The sequence below is a fragment of the Balaenoptera musculus genome, chromosome 12 (assembly GCF_009873245.2).
Source record: "Balaenoptera musculus isolate JJ_BM4_2016_0621 chromosome 12, mBalMus1.pri.v3, whole genome shotgun sequence".
In the NCBI taxonomy this organism is placed as follows: Eukaryota; Metazoa; Chordata; class Mammalia; order Artiodactyla; family Balaenopteridae; genus Balaenoptera; species Balaenoptera musculus.
Window position 1 is genome coordinate 91,290,683 of NC_045796.1, and position 20,203 is coordinate 91,310,885.

Consider the following 20,203-nt stretch of genomic DNA (forward strand, 5'->3'; position numbering starts at 1 on the left):
GACAGTAACACAATCATAGTAGGGGACTTTAACACCCCACTTTCACCAATGGACAGATCATCCAAAATGAAAATAAATAAGGAAACACAAGCTTTAAAAGTTACATTAAAATAGATGGACTTAATTGATATTTATAGGACATTCCACCCAAGAACAACAGAATACACATTTTTCTCAAGTGCTCATGGAACATTCTCCAGGATAGATCATATCTTGGGTCACAAATCAAAATCAAGCCTTGGTAAATTTAAGAAAATTGAAATCGTATCAAGTATCTTTTCCGACCACAACACTATGATACTAGATATCAATTACAGGAAAAGATCTGTAAAAAACACAAACACATGGAGACGACACAATACAATACTTAGTAACGAAGTGATCACTGAAGAAATCAAAGGGGAAATCAAAAAATACCTGGAAACAAATGACAATGGAGACACGACGACCCAAAACCTATGGGATGCAGCAAAAGCAGTTCTAAGAGGGAAGTTTATAGCAATACAAGCCTACATCAAGAAACAGGAAACATCTCGAATAAACAACCTAACCTTGCACCTAAAGCAGTTAGAGAAAGAAGAACAAAAAAACCCCAAAGCTAGCAGGAGGAAAGAAATCATGAAGATCAGATCAGAAATAAATGAAAAAGAAATGAAGGAGACAATAGCAAAGATCAATAAAACTAAAAGCTGGTTCTTTTCGAAGATAAACAAAATTGATAAACCATTAGCCAGACTCACCAAGAGAAAAAGGGAGAAGACTCAAATCAATAGAATTAGAAATGAAAAAGAAGTAACCACTGACACTGCAGAAATACAAATGATCATGAGAGATTACTACAGGCAACTCTATGCCAATAAAATGGACAACCTGGAAGAAATGGACAAATTCTTAGAAATGCGCAACCTGCCAAGACTGAACCTGGAAGAAATAGAAAATATGAACAGACCAATCACAAGCACTGAAATTGAAACTGTGATTAAAAATCTTCCAACAAACAAAAGCCCAGGACCAGATGGCTTCACAGGTGAATTCTATCAAACATTTAGAGATGTGCTAACACCTATACTTCTCAAACTCTTCCAAAATATAGTAGAGGAAGGAACACTCCCAAACTAATTCTACAAGGCCACCATCACCCTGATACCAAAACCAGATAAAGATGTCACAAAGAAAGAAAACTACAGGCCAATATCACTTATGAACATAGATGCAAAAATCCTCAACAAAATACTAGCAAACAGAATCCAACAGCACATTAAAAGGATCATACACCATGATCAAGTGGGGTTTATTCCAGGAATGCAAGGATTCTTCAATATATGCAAATCAATCAACGTGATACATCATATTAACAATTTGAAGGAGAAAAACCATATGATCATCTCAATAGATGCAGAGAAAGCTTTTGACAAAATTCAACACCCATTTATGATAAAAGCCCTGCAGAAAGTAGGCATAGAGGGAACTTTCCTCAACATAATAAAGGCCATATATGACAAACCCACAGCCAACATTGTCCTCAATGCTGAAAAACTGAAACCATTTCCACTAAGATCAGGAACAAGACAAGGTTGCCCACTCTCACCACTATTATTCAACATAGTTTTGGAAGTGTTAGCCACAGCAATCAGAGAAGACAAAGAAATAAAAGGAATCCAAATAGGAAAAGAAGAAGTAAAGCTGTCACTGTTTTCAGATGACATGATGCTATACATAGAGAATCCTAAAGATGCTACCAGAAAACTACTAGAGCTAATCAATGAATTTGGTAAAGTAGCAGGATACAAAATTAATGCACAGAAATCTCTTGCATTCCTATACACTAATGATGAAAAATCTGGAAGTGAAATTAATAAAACACTCCCCTTTACCATTGTAACAAAAAGAATAAAATATCTAGGAATAAACCTACCTAAGGAGACAAAAGACCTGTATGCAGAAAATTATAAGACACTGATGAAAGAAATTAAAGATGATACAAATAGATGGAGAGATATACCATGTTCTTGGATTGGAAGAATCAACATTGTGAAAATGACTCTACTACCCAAAGCAATCTACAGATTCAATGCAATCCCTATGAAACTACCACTGGCATTTTTCACAGAACTAGAATAAAAAATTTCACAATTTGTATGGAAACACCAAAGACCCCGAATAGCCAAAGCAATCTTGAGAACGAAAAATGGAGCTGGAGGAATCAGGCTCCCTGACTTCAGACTATATTACAAAGCTACAGTAATCAAGACAGTTTGGTACTGGCACAAAACAGACATACATCAATGGAACAGGATAGAAATCCCAGAGATAAAGCCATGCACATATGGTCACCTTATCTTTGATAAAGGAGGCAAGCATATACAGTGGAGAAAAGACAGCCTCTTCAATAAGTGGTGCTGGGAAAACTGGACAGATACATGTAAAAGTATGAAATTAGAACACTCCCTGACACCATGCACAAAAATAAACTCAAAATGGATTAAAGACCTAAGTGTAAGGCCAGACACCATCAAACTCTTAGAGGAAAACATAGGCAGAACACTCTATGACATAAATCACAGCAAGATTCTTTTTGACCCATCTCCTAGAGAAATGGAAATAAAAACACAAATAAACAAATGGGACCTAATGAAACTTAAAAGCTTTTGCACAGCAAAGGAAACCATAAACAAGACCAAAAGACAACCCTCAGAATGGGAGAAAGTATTTGCACATGAAGCAACTGACAAAGGATTAATCTCCAAGATTTACAAGCAGCTCATGCAGCTCAATACAAAAAAACAAACAACCCAGTCCAAAAATGGGCAGAAGACCTAAATAGACATTTCTCCAAAGAAGATATACAGATTGCCAACAGACACATGAAAGAATGCTCAACATCATTAATCATTAGAGAAATGCAAATCAAAACTACAATGAGATATCATCTCACACCGGTCAGAATGGCCATCATCAAAATATCTAGAAACAATAAATGCTGGAGAGGGTGTGGAGAAAAGGGAACCCTCTTGCACTGTTGGTGGGAATGTAAATTGATACAGCCACAATGGAGAACAGTATGGAGGTTCCTTAAAAAACTAAAAATAGAACTACCATATGACCTAGCAATCCCACTACTGAGCATATACCCTGAGAAAACCATAATTCAAAAAGAGTCATGTACCGCAATGTTCATTGCAGCTCTATTTACAATAGCCAGGACATGGAAGCAACCTAAGTGTCCATCATCGGATGAATGGATAAAGAAGATGTGACACGTATATACAATGGAATATTACTCAGCCATAAAAAGAAATGAAATGGAGGTATTTGTAATGAGGTGGATGGAGTTAGAGTCTGTCATACAGAGTGAAGTAAGTCAGAAAGAGAAAAACAAATACAATATGTTAACACATATATATGGAATCTAAAAAAAAAAAAGTCATGAAGAACCTAGTGGCAAGACGGGAATAAAGACACAGACCTACTAGAGAATGGACTTGAGAATATGGGGAGGGGGAGGGGTAAGATGTGACAGGGTGAGAGAGTGGCATGGACATATATACACTACCAAATGTAAAATAGATAGCTAGTGGGAAGCAGCTGCATAGCATAGGGAGATCAGCTCGGTGCTTTGTGACCACCTAGTGGGGTGGGTTAGGGAGGGTGGGAGGGAGGGAGATGCAAGAGAGAAGAGATATGGGAACATATGTATATGTATAACTGATTCACTTTGTTATAAATCAGAAACTAACACACCATTGTAAAGCAATTATACTCCAATAAAGATATTTAAAAAAAAAAAAAACACCTAAAAATAGAATTACCATATGATCCAGCAATTCCACTACTGGGCATATACCCAGAGAAAACCGTAATTCAGGAAGACACATGCACCCCAATGTTCATTGCAGCACTATTTACAATAGCCAGGTCATGGAAGCAACCTAAATGCCCATCGACAGATGAATGGATAGAGAAGATGTGGTACATATACACAATGGAATATTACTCAGCCATAAAAAGGAACAAAATTGAGTCATTTGTTGAGATGTGGATGGATCTAGAGACTGTCATACAGCGTGAAATAAGTCAGAAAGAGAAAAACAAATATCGTATATTAATGCATGTATGTGGAACCTAGTAAAATGTTACAGATGAACCGGTTTACAGGGCAGAAGTTGAGACACAGATGTAGAGAACAAATGTATGGACACCAAGGGGGGAAAACTGCAGTGGGGTGGGGATGGTGGTGTGCTGAATTGGTCGATTGGGATTGACATGTATACACTGATGTGTATAAAATTGATGACTGATTAAAAAAAATAGTCTAAGAAAACTGTCCTTTTAACAGATGAAAGAACTAAATTTTCATGTGAACTTGAAAAATTTGGGGGTTACTTTTTGTATTTCTGAGAGAATCTGTAATTTATGTAAGTGTTTATTTTTCTTTAAGCCAATTAAATAGAGCTCTTTTACAAATTAATTTTGGTAATACCATCTGGTGGTAAAAAAAAAAATCACACATCTGTAACATGTGTATGTTGCCATACAGAAACATACAGACAGATACAAACAGAAATCTTATAGTTTTTGTGTAAAAATGTTAGCTATGAGACAGGTTCCATAATATAAAACTCACTGGTTTATAAAAAGAACATTTGAATCCAAATTGTGTTTCTGGTGGTGGTAATAAAAATTAAAATTTCCCACTAAAAAAAAAAAAAAAAAAAGAATAATATAAGATTTTTTGGTTTTTTATTTGTTTTTTGGATGCTAGATCTTAAAAACCATTGTAAGACAATCTGAAAGAGAATTCTAAATTTAACAAATTGTCTTAATTTTTTTTAAAATTTGTATTACCCAAGTGGAATTCAATAATTTGTATTTGACATATAATGCTATGAACTGATCTCTCATAAATTGGATTAGTGCCCTTATGAAAGAGACTTCAGAGAGCTCCCTTACCCTTTCTGCAAAGTTAGGACACAGTGAGAAGACAACCGTCTATGAATCAGGAAGCTGCCCTCCCCAGACGTTGAATTTGTTCTTGATCTTGAACTCTCCAGACTCCAGAACTGTGAGAAATAAATTTCTATTGTTTATAAGTTACCCATTCTATGGTATTTTTGTTATAGAAGCCCAAACTAAGACATGTATTATTTTCAAGTCTTTCTAAAACATTCAGCTTAGATTTGAAGAAATGTTAAATATCTTTCTTCATATTAGTTTACATAATATTTAATTAAATTGCATGTATGCAGTAACCAGCACAACTAGGATAAACAATTGTGAAAATCACCACAGTCAATATACAACTAGACTGGTGGGAGAAGAAGCTTGGGTTGGGGGGGAACTGTTAAAACAGTTAATCTTGAGGTTTAGTGCAGGAAGAGTCCAATTATAATGAGGAGGAGCTAAAGATAATTTGATTAGTGGGTTAGATGATGGCGTACAGGCCCAATGAGTACAACAGAGTTGGAAGGATGCTCAGTGAGTAGGTTGTCACTAGAAATGAGAATCTCTGAATTAAGATCTCTCTGACTTAACAATGTGCAGTTTATGCCTCTATTGGGCAGATAAGACAGCTCTTCATGACATGAAAAATCTTATAAATGAAGAATAACTAAGTTCTAACAACTTAGTAAGATCTAATGGTTTATCTGATTTATTTGTCAGAAATGTACCAACTCCGTGTTTTATGACACAACAATTTTTCCATTTTATCTCAAATATTAGAATTAGGATTAGTTATTAATTTGGAGGGTTAGGAAAAAGTTGTGGCTGTGGATGCAAACCGTATTTAGATTGTTGTGTTTTATGTAAATAATATTGATTATCTGGCAACTTCAGCTATAAGTTTTTACTTCATCTTGATTCTACAAAATAAATACATGCACTATTAAATTTTATAAAGAGAACCAGCATTTAGATTTGGATGAAAAACAACCAAGTGAACAGGTAAATAGGTTAATTTTAAGCTTTTTAAGTTTTAAAAGAGAAATGAAAACCCTTTCAAATACTCATTTTTGTAATTAAGAACAGAGATCAAAATTTCTCAGCAATATAGCAACTGTTGTACACAGTATGTTTGAATTTTATATTGCAGTTTGATGAGAAAGAAACAAAGAGGGTAAATGGAGAAGATATTGACATTCATAAGGTAGGAAAGAGAGACAACTGGAAAGATGATCAAAGAAATAAAGGAAAAGGTAGAGTTGATTACAACAAACATAAAATAATGACTATGCAATTGCAGAGATAGAACAAGAGAGTCAGGCCCAGCTGACCAGCTGGAGATGGGCCTGGACTTTCTTGGGCCTAGACTCCCTGGAAAGGAGTGATCAGCTGTGGAGACTATACATCACACAAGGAGGAGGGTACAGAGGGTTTGACTGGATTCAGAAAAAGCCTCCTACCATCCCCCAACAACTAGACTTGAAGTTGTGGTTGAAGGCAGCAAACTCCCTTTGAGAAAGCATTTCCTATTTCCTCTGACTGAGTTAGGATTGTTTCTGGGACCATGTAGAGCAGCTTGTAGATGATTTCTGTGCTCGTTGTGGACAGCTGGAATGGCTGGGGTTCTCCAGAGACTGACATTTGGAGAATTGAAAAGGCTAAAGAAAGATGACAGTAGTTATACAGCAAAGGACCAGAATTAATTTAGAGACTAGAAGTGATGCTGGAAAGGAAAATAAAAATAGAAATTACAAATAAGTAGATCTTTGCCATCGGTAAAAATCTGGGTCACTTACAGGTGTATTTTTCCAATTGTGTTTTTGTCTGTGACCTTCGATAGCATAGTTGTCTAATAAATATTTCATTATCTCAGTCTAACAATAGATTTCATTCCAGAATACAACTGTTATATAACAAAACCAGTAGGTTGCAGAAAATGTTGATCAACACAGTTTTAAGCTTTGTATGTCCTTTGTTTGTAGGGACTCAGGCATAAATGAACATTTGTCATTAGACTTTTCTAGTGCATTTCTAGTGTATTGTGCCTTCGGCATGACACATCAGAGGCTGGTGCTTCACTTTTGTTATCTGTCAGACCCCTCTGGAAAGAGCCTCTATGCAATTCATCATCTGCAGTGTTTGTTTTGGGTATACGTATAAATACATGTTGAATGCGTTTGTTGGGGCTACTGTGGTTTCCAAAGCCAACTTAAGTAAAAATGTGTGAGATGAATGATGAAGGGGACCTTCTGAAGGAGGTATGAAGTTAATAATTAAAATGTTATTTATCAAAATACTGACAGCAAAGCTTTTAATATTCTATGTCAACTGTTTGAGTGCCAGAATGAATAAGGACAACGTGATTATACTTGTTTTATGTCTGCACTGGGGAAGTTTCTGAAGAAACTCTCTACTACACATTGAGTTTATAAATGTAATAAAAACTAAATTCAGAATTTGCATTAGGAAAGCATATTTAGTTTGATGAATCATTTAAAATAACTTCATTAGGCACTGAGTTTGAAGCATAAGTATGATATAAAAATTTTTATGCCTATTTTGGTTGTTATTGAGAGAACAATCTTTGTTTTCTCAAAGTTTTTGTTTCATTCAAACAAAAATGCTTTGAGGTTAAATGACTAAAGGTAAGAAGCCATTTTCAAATTATATTTGAAATGCACGTCATTTTAAATAGTGGTAGCCACTCATCTGTTTTAGAATATATTTAAACAACTCAGTTGTCAACATGTAGCATTTCTCATTACTTCTTAATGTGTATGTACCCAACTTTGACTCCTGTTATTCTCACAGACCATTCTGAAAGTCTAGAATGTAGACTGGGAGGAATGTTGTGGTCAAGTCTGGGAGTATGTAGGTTTTCATTAGTTGAAGTTAAGAAAATACAGTGTAAGAAACATGCCTACTCTGTGTGAGGCACAGTGGTAGACCAATGCACTGTGTTTGGAATAGTGGCAAATAGAGAATAGACTCCTCCATCTAGTGGGGAAGACAGCTAAAAACCTAAGGAAGCGGGACTTGCCTGGTGGCGCAGTGGTTGAGACTCCGCTTGCCGATGCGGGGGACACCGGTTCGAGCTCCTGGTCCGGGAGGATCCCACATGCCGCGGAGCAACTAGGCCCGTGTGTCACAACTACTGAGCCTGCGTGCTACAGTTACTGAGGCCCATGTGCCTGGAGCCCATGCTCCACAGCGAGAGAGGCCACCGCAGTGAGAAGCCCGTACACTGCAGCAAAGACCCCGCTCGCTGCAACTAGAGAAAGCCTGCGTGCAGCAATGGAGACCCAACGCAGCCAAATAAATAAATAAGTAAATAAATTTATTTAAAAAGAAACCACAAAAAAAAAAAACAGAGGAAAAATGGAGCAACTGCTGTGTATAATGAGCATAAGCAGTGTGCTTCGGGATGGAGACAAGTACTTTCCACAAGGGAACCGGGTTACACTGTGTGAAGAAGGGACCCACTGTGGAGTGGCTGTGACTTATCAAGTAGTGTCCTGTCATTATCAGAGGCGTCAAATGGTAGACATGTGTAAGAGAACAAATTAGTCTGAAAGTAAACTTGTAGCTGCAAATGATGGCTTAGAGAAAGAAAGTAATTAGTATACACATAATTAGCTTTTAGAAATTTTGATTTCTAACTATTTAATTTCTTCTTGGATTAGGTTTTACTACTCCTGAGCCTATGGCAGAACTATGTTTTCTCCCCCACCTTCCACAATTTTAAGGATTCCAGGTGACCCAGATTTTCTGAAAATATGTAAGAGTCACACTCTCCCCAAGACCAGTCTAGACCAAATGTTGATAGTTTACTCTTAGGAGAATACAAAAACCAACAATATGATTTTAAAGTACACAATTTTTACAACAAAAGACATATTCTGCCTTTTAGGAAAAAGTTCCTTGCTAACTGGGGTGGACATTATATTTAATAGATGTAGTAAAGGTGAGTCTTGGTGTCCACTTGACCCAACTCTTCATTGAGTAACCTCCTCTGTGCTTTCCTGCGTAGGGTCATATTTCAGAGAGAGAATGAATAATGGAGGAGCGAGGGAGATGGTGTGTGATATCCTTTTCCTGTTAACTGATGTCTAGAAACGGACAATGATCGTGTGCTGTACCAGACACTCTGGTAAAGTGAGCAGCAGCAGCACGAGGTTAACAAAGGCCTGATGGATTCGGGAGGGTGGATTAGATGAAAGAAGAAAATCCCCAGAATGATCATGTACCCAATCTGAACAAATACTTTGTCAGAATCTTCAGTAAAAATGAACTGTTATTAACCTTAGATATGGTATGTCCCTAAAGAATATTTTACTGACATTCCCTATTCCAATGTCATGAAGTCATGCGTTCAGCCAAATTCTTATCAGCGGTGAAAAGAAAATAGATCAAAAACACTTTCTTGTTCCTCAATATACACCCTATGTGTGTATGACATTGTGAAATTGAGGAAAATAGCAGCACATCAAGTTATCAAAATTAAAATCTATCTATCAAAAACCTTGAGTGCGGCACTGAGTTGCGTGATATGCCAAGAGACCTGGGTAAGATCTACTCTCTGCCCTGTAGATACTTATGTCTCAATACAGAAAACATCCACCCCGGTGGACACAAAAGGCTGAGCCTTCCACATTGAAATGTGGAAGAGAAATGGGTGCCAGCTGGGGTGAGACCAGAGGCTTCTCATCCTCTGCAGTCTCTGTATGTGTCAGCAGCAAGCGTGGCACTGGGGGAGGCTGTAACTGACTGAGGCCGCACTCAAGGCTAGAGATTTACCTACTCCAACTTACCCTACTTTTCCTGCTCTATGCTACTGTGTGTGCAAGTTTATAAAGACTTCTTGATTCTATTTTTATATTTTAAATGTGTTTTGTCTTTTAGAATTCAAAGTCTTGTTTTCAGATTTCAAGGTTTTTAGCTCATTTTACACTTATTTTCATTTGCCTCAAATGTACCTTCTTCCAGTTCATTAAGTGCCTCTCTCAACGTCAAAAATTAGGTTTGTGTTTCACATGCAGTGGCTAAGAGTACATTCCCTGAAGCCAAAACGTCTGTGTTTTAATCTCAGCTCTACTACTTACTATTGGTGTCACATGGGGCAAATTATTGGACTTCTCTGTGTTTCATTTGGACATTAATATTACCAAATGGAAGAGGTATTGTGGACGGATTAAATATCTTAATACATGCCAAGTGCTTAGAATAGTGCTTACAACACAGTGAGCACTCATGAAACAGGAGTTAGTTATCATACATACTTTAGTATATTTTAGACTGACTAGTAATATCTTCCCTAAGTTTTCATTTTTACAGCCTTAAAGAGTTTTACACTTTTTCTTTACATGGTAGAACTTCATTTGCTTTTCTATGTCATAATGAAAAAATTATATGTGGTATACATTTATATAAACACACATCTATTCACTTCTAGCCCATTAAGTCTTTCCTAAGGTATAGTGATGAGAACTATATTTAGTATTCTAGTTATAGGCACATCATATTTTTAAAAAGATAGAATGCCTTCTCCTGTCATATTTAAAATATTTTTGATGAGACCCAGTATTTTTATCTACTGCAGCCTATCAGTTGATATTTTCACCAATAGTTCTATAATGTTCTTGGATCTTATTTCAACTGTATTACAAGAATCCATTATCATAAATATTATATATATTGTATTATATGCTAAATATACATTAATAATTTTCTACAAGTCTTTTCTTACTACTGAAGTATATTTGTTGCTTTTCTGCCTATCCACAAAGCCTTCAAAAATTACTTTTGCCCTATCTACACAGATAAATATATCTTTAGGTGAAAATCTTAATTTCTCTGGAAAACGTGGAGATTTCCTTTTTGGTTCACTTATAAAAAAGCAAAGTAAGACTGGTATACTAGCACCAAGCCCAGAGAATTGACCGAACATTTTGCTTCCTTTATTATTTCAGCTTCCTTTGTTATTTAGTTTCATGTGATGAAAATAACATGGTGTTAGACCTTTATAAGATCATTTTTTCCCTTCTCTGAAACTACTGATTAGGCTTTTTTTTTCTTGTATAGAATGTACTGTTGCAGATTTTGCTTTGCCCCCAAAGTTGCGATTTGCTCTGGGCTTGGTGCTGATGTTGCTTATTTGTCATCTTGCTGGGAATGGAAGCAAGATCCAGAACTCTTCACATGAGGAACAGCCATATCATTTACACTGTGACAATTGCTTCACACAGAGGCTTTTTATAATGATAGTTTCTCTATAATTCTTGGGCGGATGTGGATATATATTATGTTCCACCTAATCTGCCAACTAGTATATAGATTATTTTATTGCAAAGGTGGTGAGCATCTGTGGTGGTAGAACTGGAAATGATCTGGTTCATCTCTGACATTTGACTCTGTAACCTCTCCACAAATGAGTTTGAGGATAAGAAGCTTGACACTTTTCCAAATAGCCCATCCCATTTCAGCCCATTATATTAAGTAAAATTTGGATTCTCTGTAACTTCCAAAAATTTTGTTTGTATTTTTTGTTGATGCATAGTTTCACTTCAAAGGATGGAGATGGCACTCTTAAGTTGGAATGTGAAGTTTAAAAAAAAGACTCAAATTTCTTATTGCTTTTCATGTATTCAGATGAAGGCTCCTAAAATGCAACACAGTTTAAGGATGAAAATTCTTTAAAATACATAGATGAAGGTCTAGTTTTTAGAATAAGTAGATGTGTGGATACTGTCTTTGTAAGAATATCTTATTTTCTATAAGTTGAGTCCTTGTGTATAATGATCTCAGGGACTCTCTAATTTAGTGTAAGACTAAAGTGACTTTGCAGAAACAACTTGATGGAAGGAGTGAATTACTCACTAGGCCATAAAGAAGTGTTGAAGTTTTTCTTTTTCTATTTAATTATTTATTGCCATGTGGGATCTTAGCTCCCCCACAGGGATTGAACCTGTGTCCCCTGCAGTGGAAGCTCGGATTCTTAACCACTGGACAGCCAGGGAAATCCCTGAAGTTTTTAAATAAACTACAAATGATGTTTATTTATCTGGGGAGCCAGACAACTTAAAAGGAGAATAATTTGACCAACGTTTTAAATAAGACATGGAACCGAACAGAGTATACAAACATAGTTAACTGCCAGGACTACAGAAAGTGAATATTTTGGTTCTCTTTAATGTTTCTGAGTTTTCTTTATTTTCTTTCATATAGTTCTTTAATGTTTAGAACATTCTTTTGAAATATTAGCATGTTTCAGCTATGCTATAAGGAAGCATTGGAAATAAGATTCTATGTTTTAAAGGGAGTAATCATAACCCTGGAGATAAGGTGTCGTTTTGAGGATAAATAGGGTGAAAAAAACCCTGAAAGAAAGGTGAAATTAATGCGGAGAGGGGACAGAGTTGTGGAGCAGCTTGTCACCAGCAGAAGCTTCTCTTTCTCTAAGCCTTTCTCGAGAAAACTTTGAAGGATTCCACATAATATTTTATCTAGAAAAGCTGTTTTGATTATGTCAACCTATTGTATTACTATCAGGTCCTGTTGGACATTCAAAGAAATCTCATTAGGTATTATTTATGAAGGAGAGATCTGAATCAAATGTCCCTTCTGGCCTTGTATTTCAACATGGTAGACCTTGGCTGCCATTCATTCATTCATTTATTAGAAAATACTTAATCAATTTCCATTTTATTCTAGTCAATATATTAAGCTCAAGGGTATATCTAAAATGGCCCCTTCTAGGACTCTCCAATCCCTTGACTAGGTCCTCTTTGTCAGTCTTTCCTGATTTCACTTCCTATGCCATCTGTCTTGGATTTCATGTCTCATTATTTTAGCCTCTTACTTGCCAATATCTTCAACTTATTTTTGTCATTGTCTTCCTGAGTTTGTATCATCATAAAACCTCAACGCTGTGTTTTTCACAACCCCAAAAGAGCTTTGCTGGAGAAAAATAATTTACCTGTGAAGATTGGTGCCTTAAAACTTTAAAGTCTTCAGTTCTTTTAGGCACTAGACATTTTTGTTTCCTGAGTTGGCTTTTTCTCGTTGTCTGCTATGTCTATGTCAAACCACTTCCATTCTTCTTAAACCTTTAGTTTTCCATATCTTTACTGTCTGAGCACACCCAGAATGGATAAGAAAGATCAAAGTTTAAAATTAGTTTTAAATTCAGATTCTGCCACTCATTAGGTGCAATTAATCTTACTGAGGTACAATTATGTCATCTGAAAAGCACTCATTAAACGTTGAGGATTCCCTTCTTTCTCTCCTACTCCTAATTCTCCTCTTCCTCTAGATTTTTCCTCTTCTCCCCTCCTCTAACCTTCTATCTTCTATCTTCTTTACTTCCTCTTATGGAAGGAGATATATTAAAGTTATTCCTTCATTTCAACTCTAGTTTCCATACTTTTTGCCCTTTCAGGGATCTCACTTTATCCTTTTTCTCCTTTCTTCAACATCTCCTTCTTTATAGACTCCTTTCATTAAGTATTTAAATACAATACATGTAAGTCTTTTCTTCCTAAAAACAACATAAACTTTTCTTGGACCCCTATGCGCTCTTCCAATGGCCATCCTCTCTGTCTTCTTCTCTTGTATTTTTGAGTTGTATTTCCTGCCTGTCTCCACTTGGTAGTAGTGAACATCTCTGGTACACTTACTGTGTGTGGACCCAGGACTAATCACTTCTCAGTCTTCCTCAGTTTACTGCAGTCTGGCTGCTGCTCACATTCTTCCACTGAAACTGCTCTTACCAAGGCCTCCAGTGACCTGGTTGCAAAAAACAATGGGCAAGTTTTAATACTAACTTTATTTATCATTTCAGTAGCATGGCCTATTGGTGCTCCCTTCTTTTAAATACAGCTTTTATCTTTCGATGTCAATGAAGCCATCCTGTCCCAGTTTTTTCTTTCACCTTCTCATCCTTTGTTCTCTGACTACTGTCTGGGATTCAATTTCTATGTTTAATCATTAAATATTGTTGTTCTCATTTTTATCTTAGTCCTTATTTTTTTCAATCTCTGCTCTTTTTTCCTTAATAATTCCAACCACTGTCAGGCCTTTGCTTTTTTCCTTTTGTTTCATCTTTTGGGTTCTGACCCATATGGCTAATATTTGCTGGGTACCTCCAGATGACACACTTATCTTAGATTCTATATACCCAAAATAGAACCCAGAAACTTGCCTCTCAGGTCTCCTCCTCATTTGAGTTTCCTGGTCAGAAACCTTACTGCTATCTTTAATCCTTCTGTCTACTTTATTTCCTATATCCAGTCAATCAACAACCTGCCAAATCTACCTCCCAAATATATGTGTAGTATGCTCATTTTTTGCCTCATCTCCACAGCCATTATCCTAGTTCAGATCACTGTAATCTCTACCCTAGATTGCCCAAGTGGATATTGGGAGGTCTAAGTAGTTCCTTGGTTTATGGTTGCAGAAGTTCTTAATTCTAGAAGGGGCACCTAAATACATACTTGGCACTTAAGGAATCATGATGCTTGGGCTAAACTAATCATTGCCTTAGGGTTTGGAGAAATTGGTGAGGCTGGGTTATACAGGGCCTCAGAGAATACTAATTTGAATTTTTCCTGAAGGAGATAGGAAACTGTGGAAATATCCTAAGCAGAGAAATAACAAGACCAAAATTGTGATTTAGAGAAGTGATATGGGCAGAAGTCTGGAGGATGGGTAGGAGAATGGTAACACTGAAGGCAAGGAGAAAGTCGGTAATGACTGTGGTAATCTAAGTGAAAAATGTGGGAAATGGAAGCACGTACTTTTAAATGGGGAATTATTGAAGAGAATTACCACACTGTATTTAACTCTTCCTACTTAATGCTGCTTTCAAATTTTCACTATTGTAACAAAGATGGCACTGGACATGCATATAACTTTACATATTTTGAATTATTTTCTTAGACCAAGTTACCGGAAGTAGGAATAGTGTTTAATAGGTATGGATATTTTTAGATAAGCTGATGTAAGTTTACAATGTGTTCTTTGAAACATCTTTTCTGCAAATATTTTGAACACATTTCTTCCCCTTTTCTTTGAAGAATACATTTTAAGGAAACTGAAATTCTTTTCTCTTAGATATATTCTTTTAAATTTGATAATCACTGATCCTTTTTAACATTATTTCTAACACAGGTTAAAACTTGATGTGGCTTTTTTTCCCCTGTGCTGTACAGTAGGTCCTTGTTGCTTATCCATTTTAAATATAACAGTTTGTACATGTCAACCCCAAACTCTGATTTTATTAATGAGGGGAGGTACATGAAAAAGCAAGCAAGCAAATACAAAAACAAAAACAAAAATAAAAAAAGAAACAAAAAATCTTGATGTAGGGATGTGGGTTATTTTTTTTTTTTCTTGCTGGCTGTTTCATGCATCTCCCCTCATCAACAAAATCAGAGTGTATGGTAAATGCATTAATGATTATACCTCAGACTATAGCTAGTATACAGAGGTTAAAACAAAGATTTTTAAAGTATTGACATTGAAAATGTAACTGTTAGAGAAAATTAAAAGTAAATGAACAGAATCAGTGATATCTAGAATTTAAATAACACTGGTTACTTCATTGGAAAGAAACTTATTAGGTCAAATTATGCCTAAATTTAATGTTTGGCAGTAACCGTTTAGGTTAAATCTTTTAGTTAACTTGATCAGCCACAGAGTGGAAATGCAAAATGACAAACATATTAAGCCATATAAACAATTTTCAAAGGAAATGCTGTGATAAGAAAAACATGAATTATAAAAATATCTTGTAATATGAAATATTCTTTAAAGGCCATTCCTGTGTATGAACTGAAGTTATCTGATAGAATGATAGTAGAAACGTATCTGAAGTGTGAAAAGATTCTCTGGTGGAAATGTCAAAAGAAATCAGAGTCAACCTGTTGTAGTAGAATTTTGAGACTGTCCAAATTAAACATAAATAAGATTTGCATGTTCACACATATCTGTGTTTATGCTCATGGTTTTTCCAGCTTTGTTTATTGACTTCTTTCTATCTTTAGTTCAAGTGTCCCCTCTTCTGTTTAAGCTTGGCCTAGTTTCCCTGAAGACTCTCTGAAGACCCTATTTATAAAACAGTCTGCCTGTTTAATAGTAGTGCTGTAGATTACAAGCATGAGTATGTTGGCTCCCCACTGAGAACCCTCAGACTACTTGACATATCCTCACCTCTCTGAGAGGTTCCACTAGTTTACTGTGTTCAGAGTCTAGAGATGCTTAGAAAAGGGAGGGATTAGAGCCTGACTGAATAGAAGTCATCTCTCATGAGTTAAGGGCCCATGAGGTAGCCTAGAAAAAGGTATCTTTGAAGCAGAGATCCTCAGTAATGCATGGTGCCTGGGTAAAGATAGTTATGACTAACATTTATTTAGTACTTACTACGCATCAAGCACTGCTTGTCCGACTTAACAGTGCAACCAGGAAATTTGTCGGCTGCACCTGTAATGTCAACTACTTGATAAACATTTCTAAACAGGTTGGTAAACAGCTGCTGACAAGAGTCCCTTGAAGGTACCCCAACCCTCTGAACTTCTATAGCTCTCCTACTGTTTCCCTGGGACCCTTATACCTCTCCATAATCCATCTACTAAAGAATTAACACCTGGTCCTGCAGGGACCCTCTAGAATCCTGTCCTGGCTTCCCAGCACCCCAGCAATGATTCTGGGGCATTCTGACTGACCATATTCATTAACAATGCGTTAAGCACTTGTGCTCTGGAGTCAATTTCCTGGGTTCGAGTCCTAGCTCTACCACTTACAAGATGTGTGGCCTAATTAGTCTTTCTTTGACTCAATTTTACTCATCTCTAAAATGGAGATGACAATGTATATATCTCAAATAGTTGTTCTGAGACGAAACGCAGAGAATTTAGAAGAGAGCTGACACATAGTAGGTAAAATAAAAATATTTGTTATTTTTATTATCTGTACTAATGGTTAAATATCTTGACCATCTGTACTAGCCACCACTGCTGGGGAAAAGATAGGTGGTCTCTGCTGCTATCATTGTGCCCAGGGCCTCTAGCACAGCTGAATATTCTGAACAACATTCCAGTCTTTTTGAGATCTGGCTATATGGGAATTGAGTATCTTTCTTTTCTTCTTTACTACCTACTTTATACTTTAAATTGATTGCCAACATTTAAAAAATCATAAAATTTCAAATGAAAATCCAGATTTCTGGCATTCCTTGGAAATTTGGAAAACTGACATCACTAGGGCCACATTTTGTCATGGCAACTATTGGCTAGAGCCACACATTGGTTCCTTCCTTGGATGGATGTCAGCTCTGGTGTTCAGCATACAGCCCACTGAGTCTCTGTTACCGGCTCAGCATTGAGTTTGCTGCCTCTGAACTAGGATAGCCTAACTGTATCTCTTTCTTTGTAACATGGGAACATTCAACTTCAATAACAACACTTTATCGCCTATACTAGATTGTAAGAGTCTTTATGAAAGGGACCATGTTTTATTTATTTTTATGTCTTTGACTTTACCTTACCCATAGTCCTCATTGTTTGGACTGATGAAGTTTAAGCTGATTGTGACTTAAGATGGTTTTAACCCTTATTCAGGAAAGAGTTATTAAAACACAATATAATTGTAGAAGAATATGTAACTGAGGGAGTTGAGTGAACAAATTTTTACAAGTCATACAGATAATCTTATAAAATAGAAGTGGAATTTCATCTAGTTCAGCTGTCCTCTATGGTGATGTGGGAAGCTCCCCAGATAATTCCCATTCTTCCTTGGCAGTCATATGACCTTGAACAAATCATTTAACCCTGGTAAACCTGTTTCTGCCTTGGCAAAATGTAGGTGATAATAAATGTTCCCTGGAAGTTGTGAGTATTAAATAAGATATAACATATTGTTTGGTTATAAAAATACTTGTAAAATGTTAATATACTTTTGGGAATTGTACTTATAGCAGTGTTTACAGATGAAAATACCAAGGATCCAGAGGACTTGCTACTTAGTGGAAAAGTCAGAATTAGGACTCAAATCACATGAATCTTGACTAGTAGATTTTTTTACTGAAACATCATTCACATTGTAACTAAATGTAGTTAAGAGATTAAAGAGAATAAAAATACTTATTGGAGGTGAGGTAAATCAGGGATCCACTAAATTTGTTTGAACTATTATAGAAATGATCATTTTCATATATAAAGGAAAATCAAAGGACTGAACTAAATGTATTCTTCATTTGAAAAAACATTGAGCATCTATTTTGGAGTCAGAGGCACATACTATGACTTAGTTCTAGGATTTTTATTGGTGAAATTCTCAGTTTAGGAACTCGATAAATTGTCCTTGTTTTTCTCTTAATAAACTTTCTCTTTTGGTCTGGTTTATATGAAGGCAGTTGAAAATTACTAAAATAAACATTCTCTGGGTTTGAGTCTCTGAAATTTAGGAAGCAGAATGGCATTTTGGAAACCAGAGGGCCTGTTTGCATCAATACTCTCTACTTTCCAGTCACTTTTGTGGCCTTGGGCAAGTTATTCAGAGTCTCACTTTTCTCATTTGTAGGATGGAGATTCTACCATCTTGAGGGTTATGCTGAAGAAATGTGCCTGACAGAGTGCTCAATTGTAGCACATTGTTATTTGGTTGCAGTTAGAGTTTGAAGCTGGAAGAAATCTTAAAATTTGTTTCATTTGATTCCATCAATCTGTGTATGAGAGGATCCCTAATGAATCAAACTAACACAAATATTAGTCTGCTCAGTTTCCTTTGAAATTTATGTAACTGGCCTAATACATCATTTTCTAAAGACGACTTCTTAAAAATAACCAGAGACATGAATATGTAAAAACATTTACCAAAATTACAACTATATAATGTATATTTCTGGCAATGCAATCTTAGAAATTGTGAATATATACAATAAGGCTAGTATGTCACTGTCAGAATCCTATCCAAAGTGCATAGGGAAAATTTACACAAATATTTGAATAAAATTATTAACTACTAGAAAAAAATAAATGATTATAACAATAAATATCACCTGATCCAAATATAAGATTATCTGTAGTGAAAGACCACAATTTTCTAAAAAGTGAAACTTAAAATCACACAAGATGTTAAAAAAAAAGTTCGTCCAACTTAAAAATTGCTTCAAAATTTAAAAGGCTAGATCTCACTTTAAGTGTTCTAACCATAATAAAATTTTAAAAAATTAAAGTATAATGTTGGTATTTAGTATACATTAAGTGCTTAATAAATATTAGTTCCTTGAAAAAAAATCACACAAAGATTTAACCTATGAAATATATCTTTTTAAAAAACGTGGTAACAATAAGAACAATGTATCATAACTACATGTAGACACAAAACAGTTAAATTCATGTTTCTTCTTTTAGTCTTCAGAGATTGAATTGATTTAATTGACAAATGGTACAGCTGTACCCCAGCAACCACTCTGGACATGTATTTATAACTTGCCTCCAGGGATGGAAACTTCAGAAATAGCTCTTCAAAAAGAAACTAGCTCAAAACATTTTAGAATATAGTTTTTGACCCTGACCGTCTCACCTCAAACCACAATGAGGAGTTTTTTAAATAAAAAACATTAAAAATACCAGTGTCAGCATAATTCCCTCCAGGTTCATCCAAGTTGTTGCAAATGGCAAAACTTCATTTTTTATGACTGAATAATATTCCATTATATATATATGCCATATTATCCTTAGTGAAATAAGTCAGACAGAGAAAGACAAGTACTATATATTTTCACTTATATGTGGAATTAAAAAAAAAAGAACAAATACAACAAAACAGAAACAGACTCACAGATACAGAGAACAAACTACCAAAGGGGAGAGGTGTGGGGAGGGATGGGTGAAATAGGGGTAGATGATTAAGAGATACAAACTACTAGGTAGATAATAAATAAGTTACAAAGATGTAATGTGCAGCACAAGAAATATAGTCAATATTTTATAATAAATTTTTATGGAGTATACTCTATAAAAATATTGAATATTGTACACCTGAAACTAATATAATATTGTAAGTCAATTACACTTCATTAAAAAAAAACAGAAAAGTTGACTTGGTAGAAGTAATGACCCCTAAACAAAACTTAAAATAGAATCTGTAGTCAGTACATTATGATGTGCATAGAGTATCAAGCCATTTGAGTAGAAAATAATCGATTCTTTTAAAAATTATTTCAGTGAATTAAAAATAAAAGTGGATAATGAAAAAAATCAAT

At 35.5% G+C, this 20,203-nt stretch overlaps 1 protein-coding gene across 1 annotated transcript in view; it reads left to right on the forward strand.

Annotated features, from left to right (window-relative positions):
• Positions 1–7,141: 7,141 nt before the first annotated feature.
• LGSN (lengsin, lens protein with glutamine synthetase domain) overlaps positions 7,142–20,203 on the forward strand; it is a 29,319-nt gene continuing 16,257 nt past the window's right edge. The window contains exon 1 of the mRNA XM_036872234.1: positions 7,142–7,199. Within this exon, the coding sequence (XP_036728129.1) occupies positions 7,161–7,199 (39 nt within the window). The 5' untranslated portion in view covers positions 7,142–7,160. The remainder of the gene's footprint in view (positions 7,200–20,203) is intronic.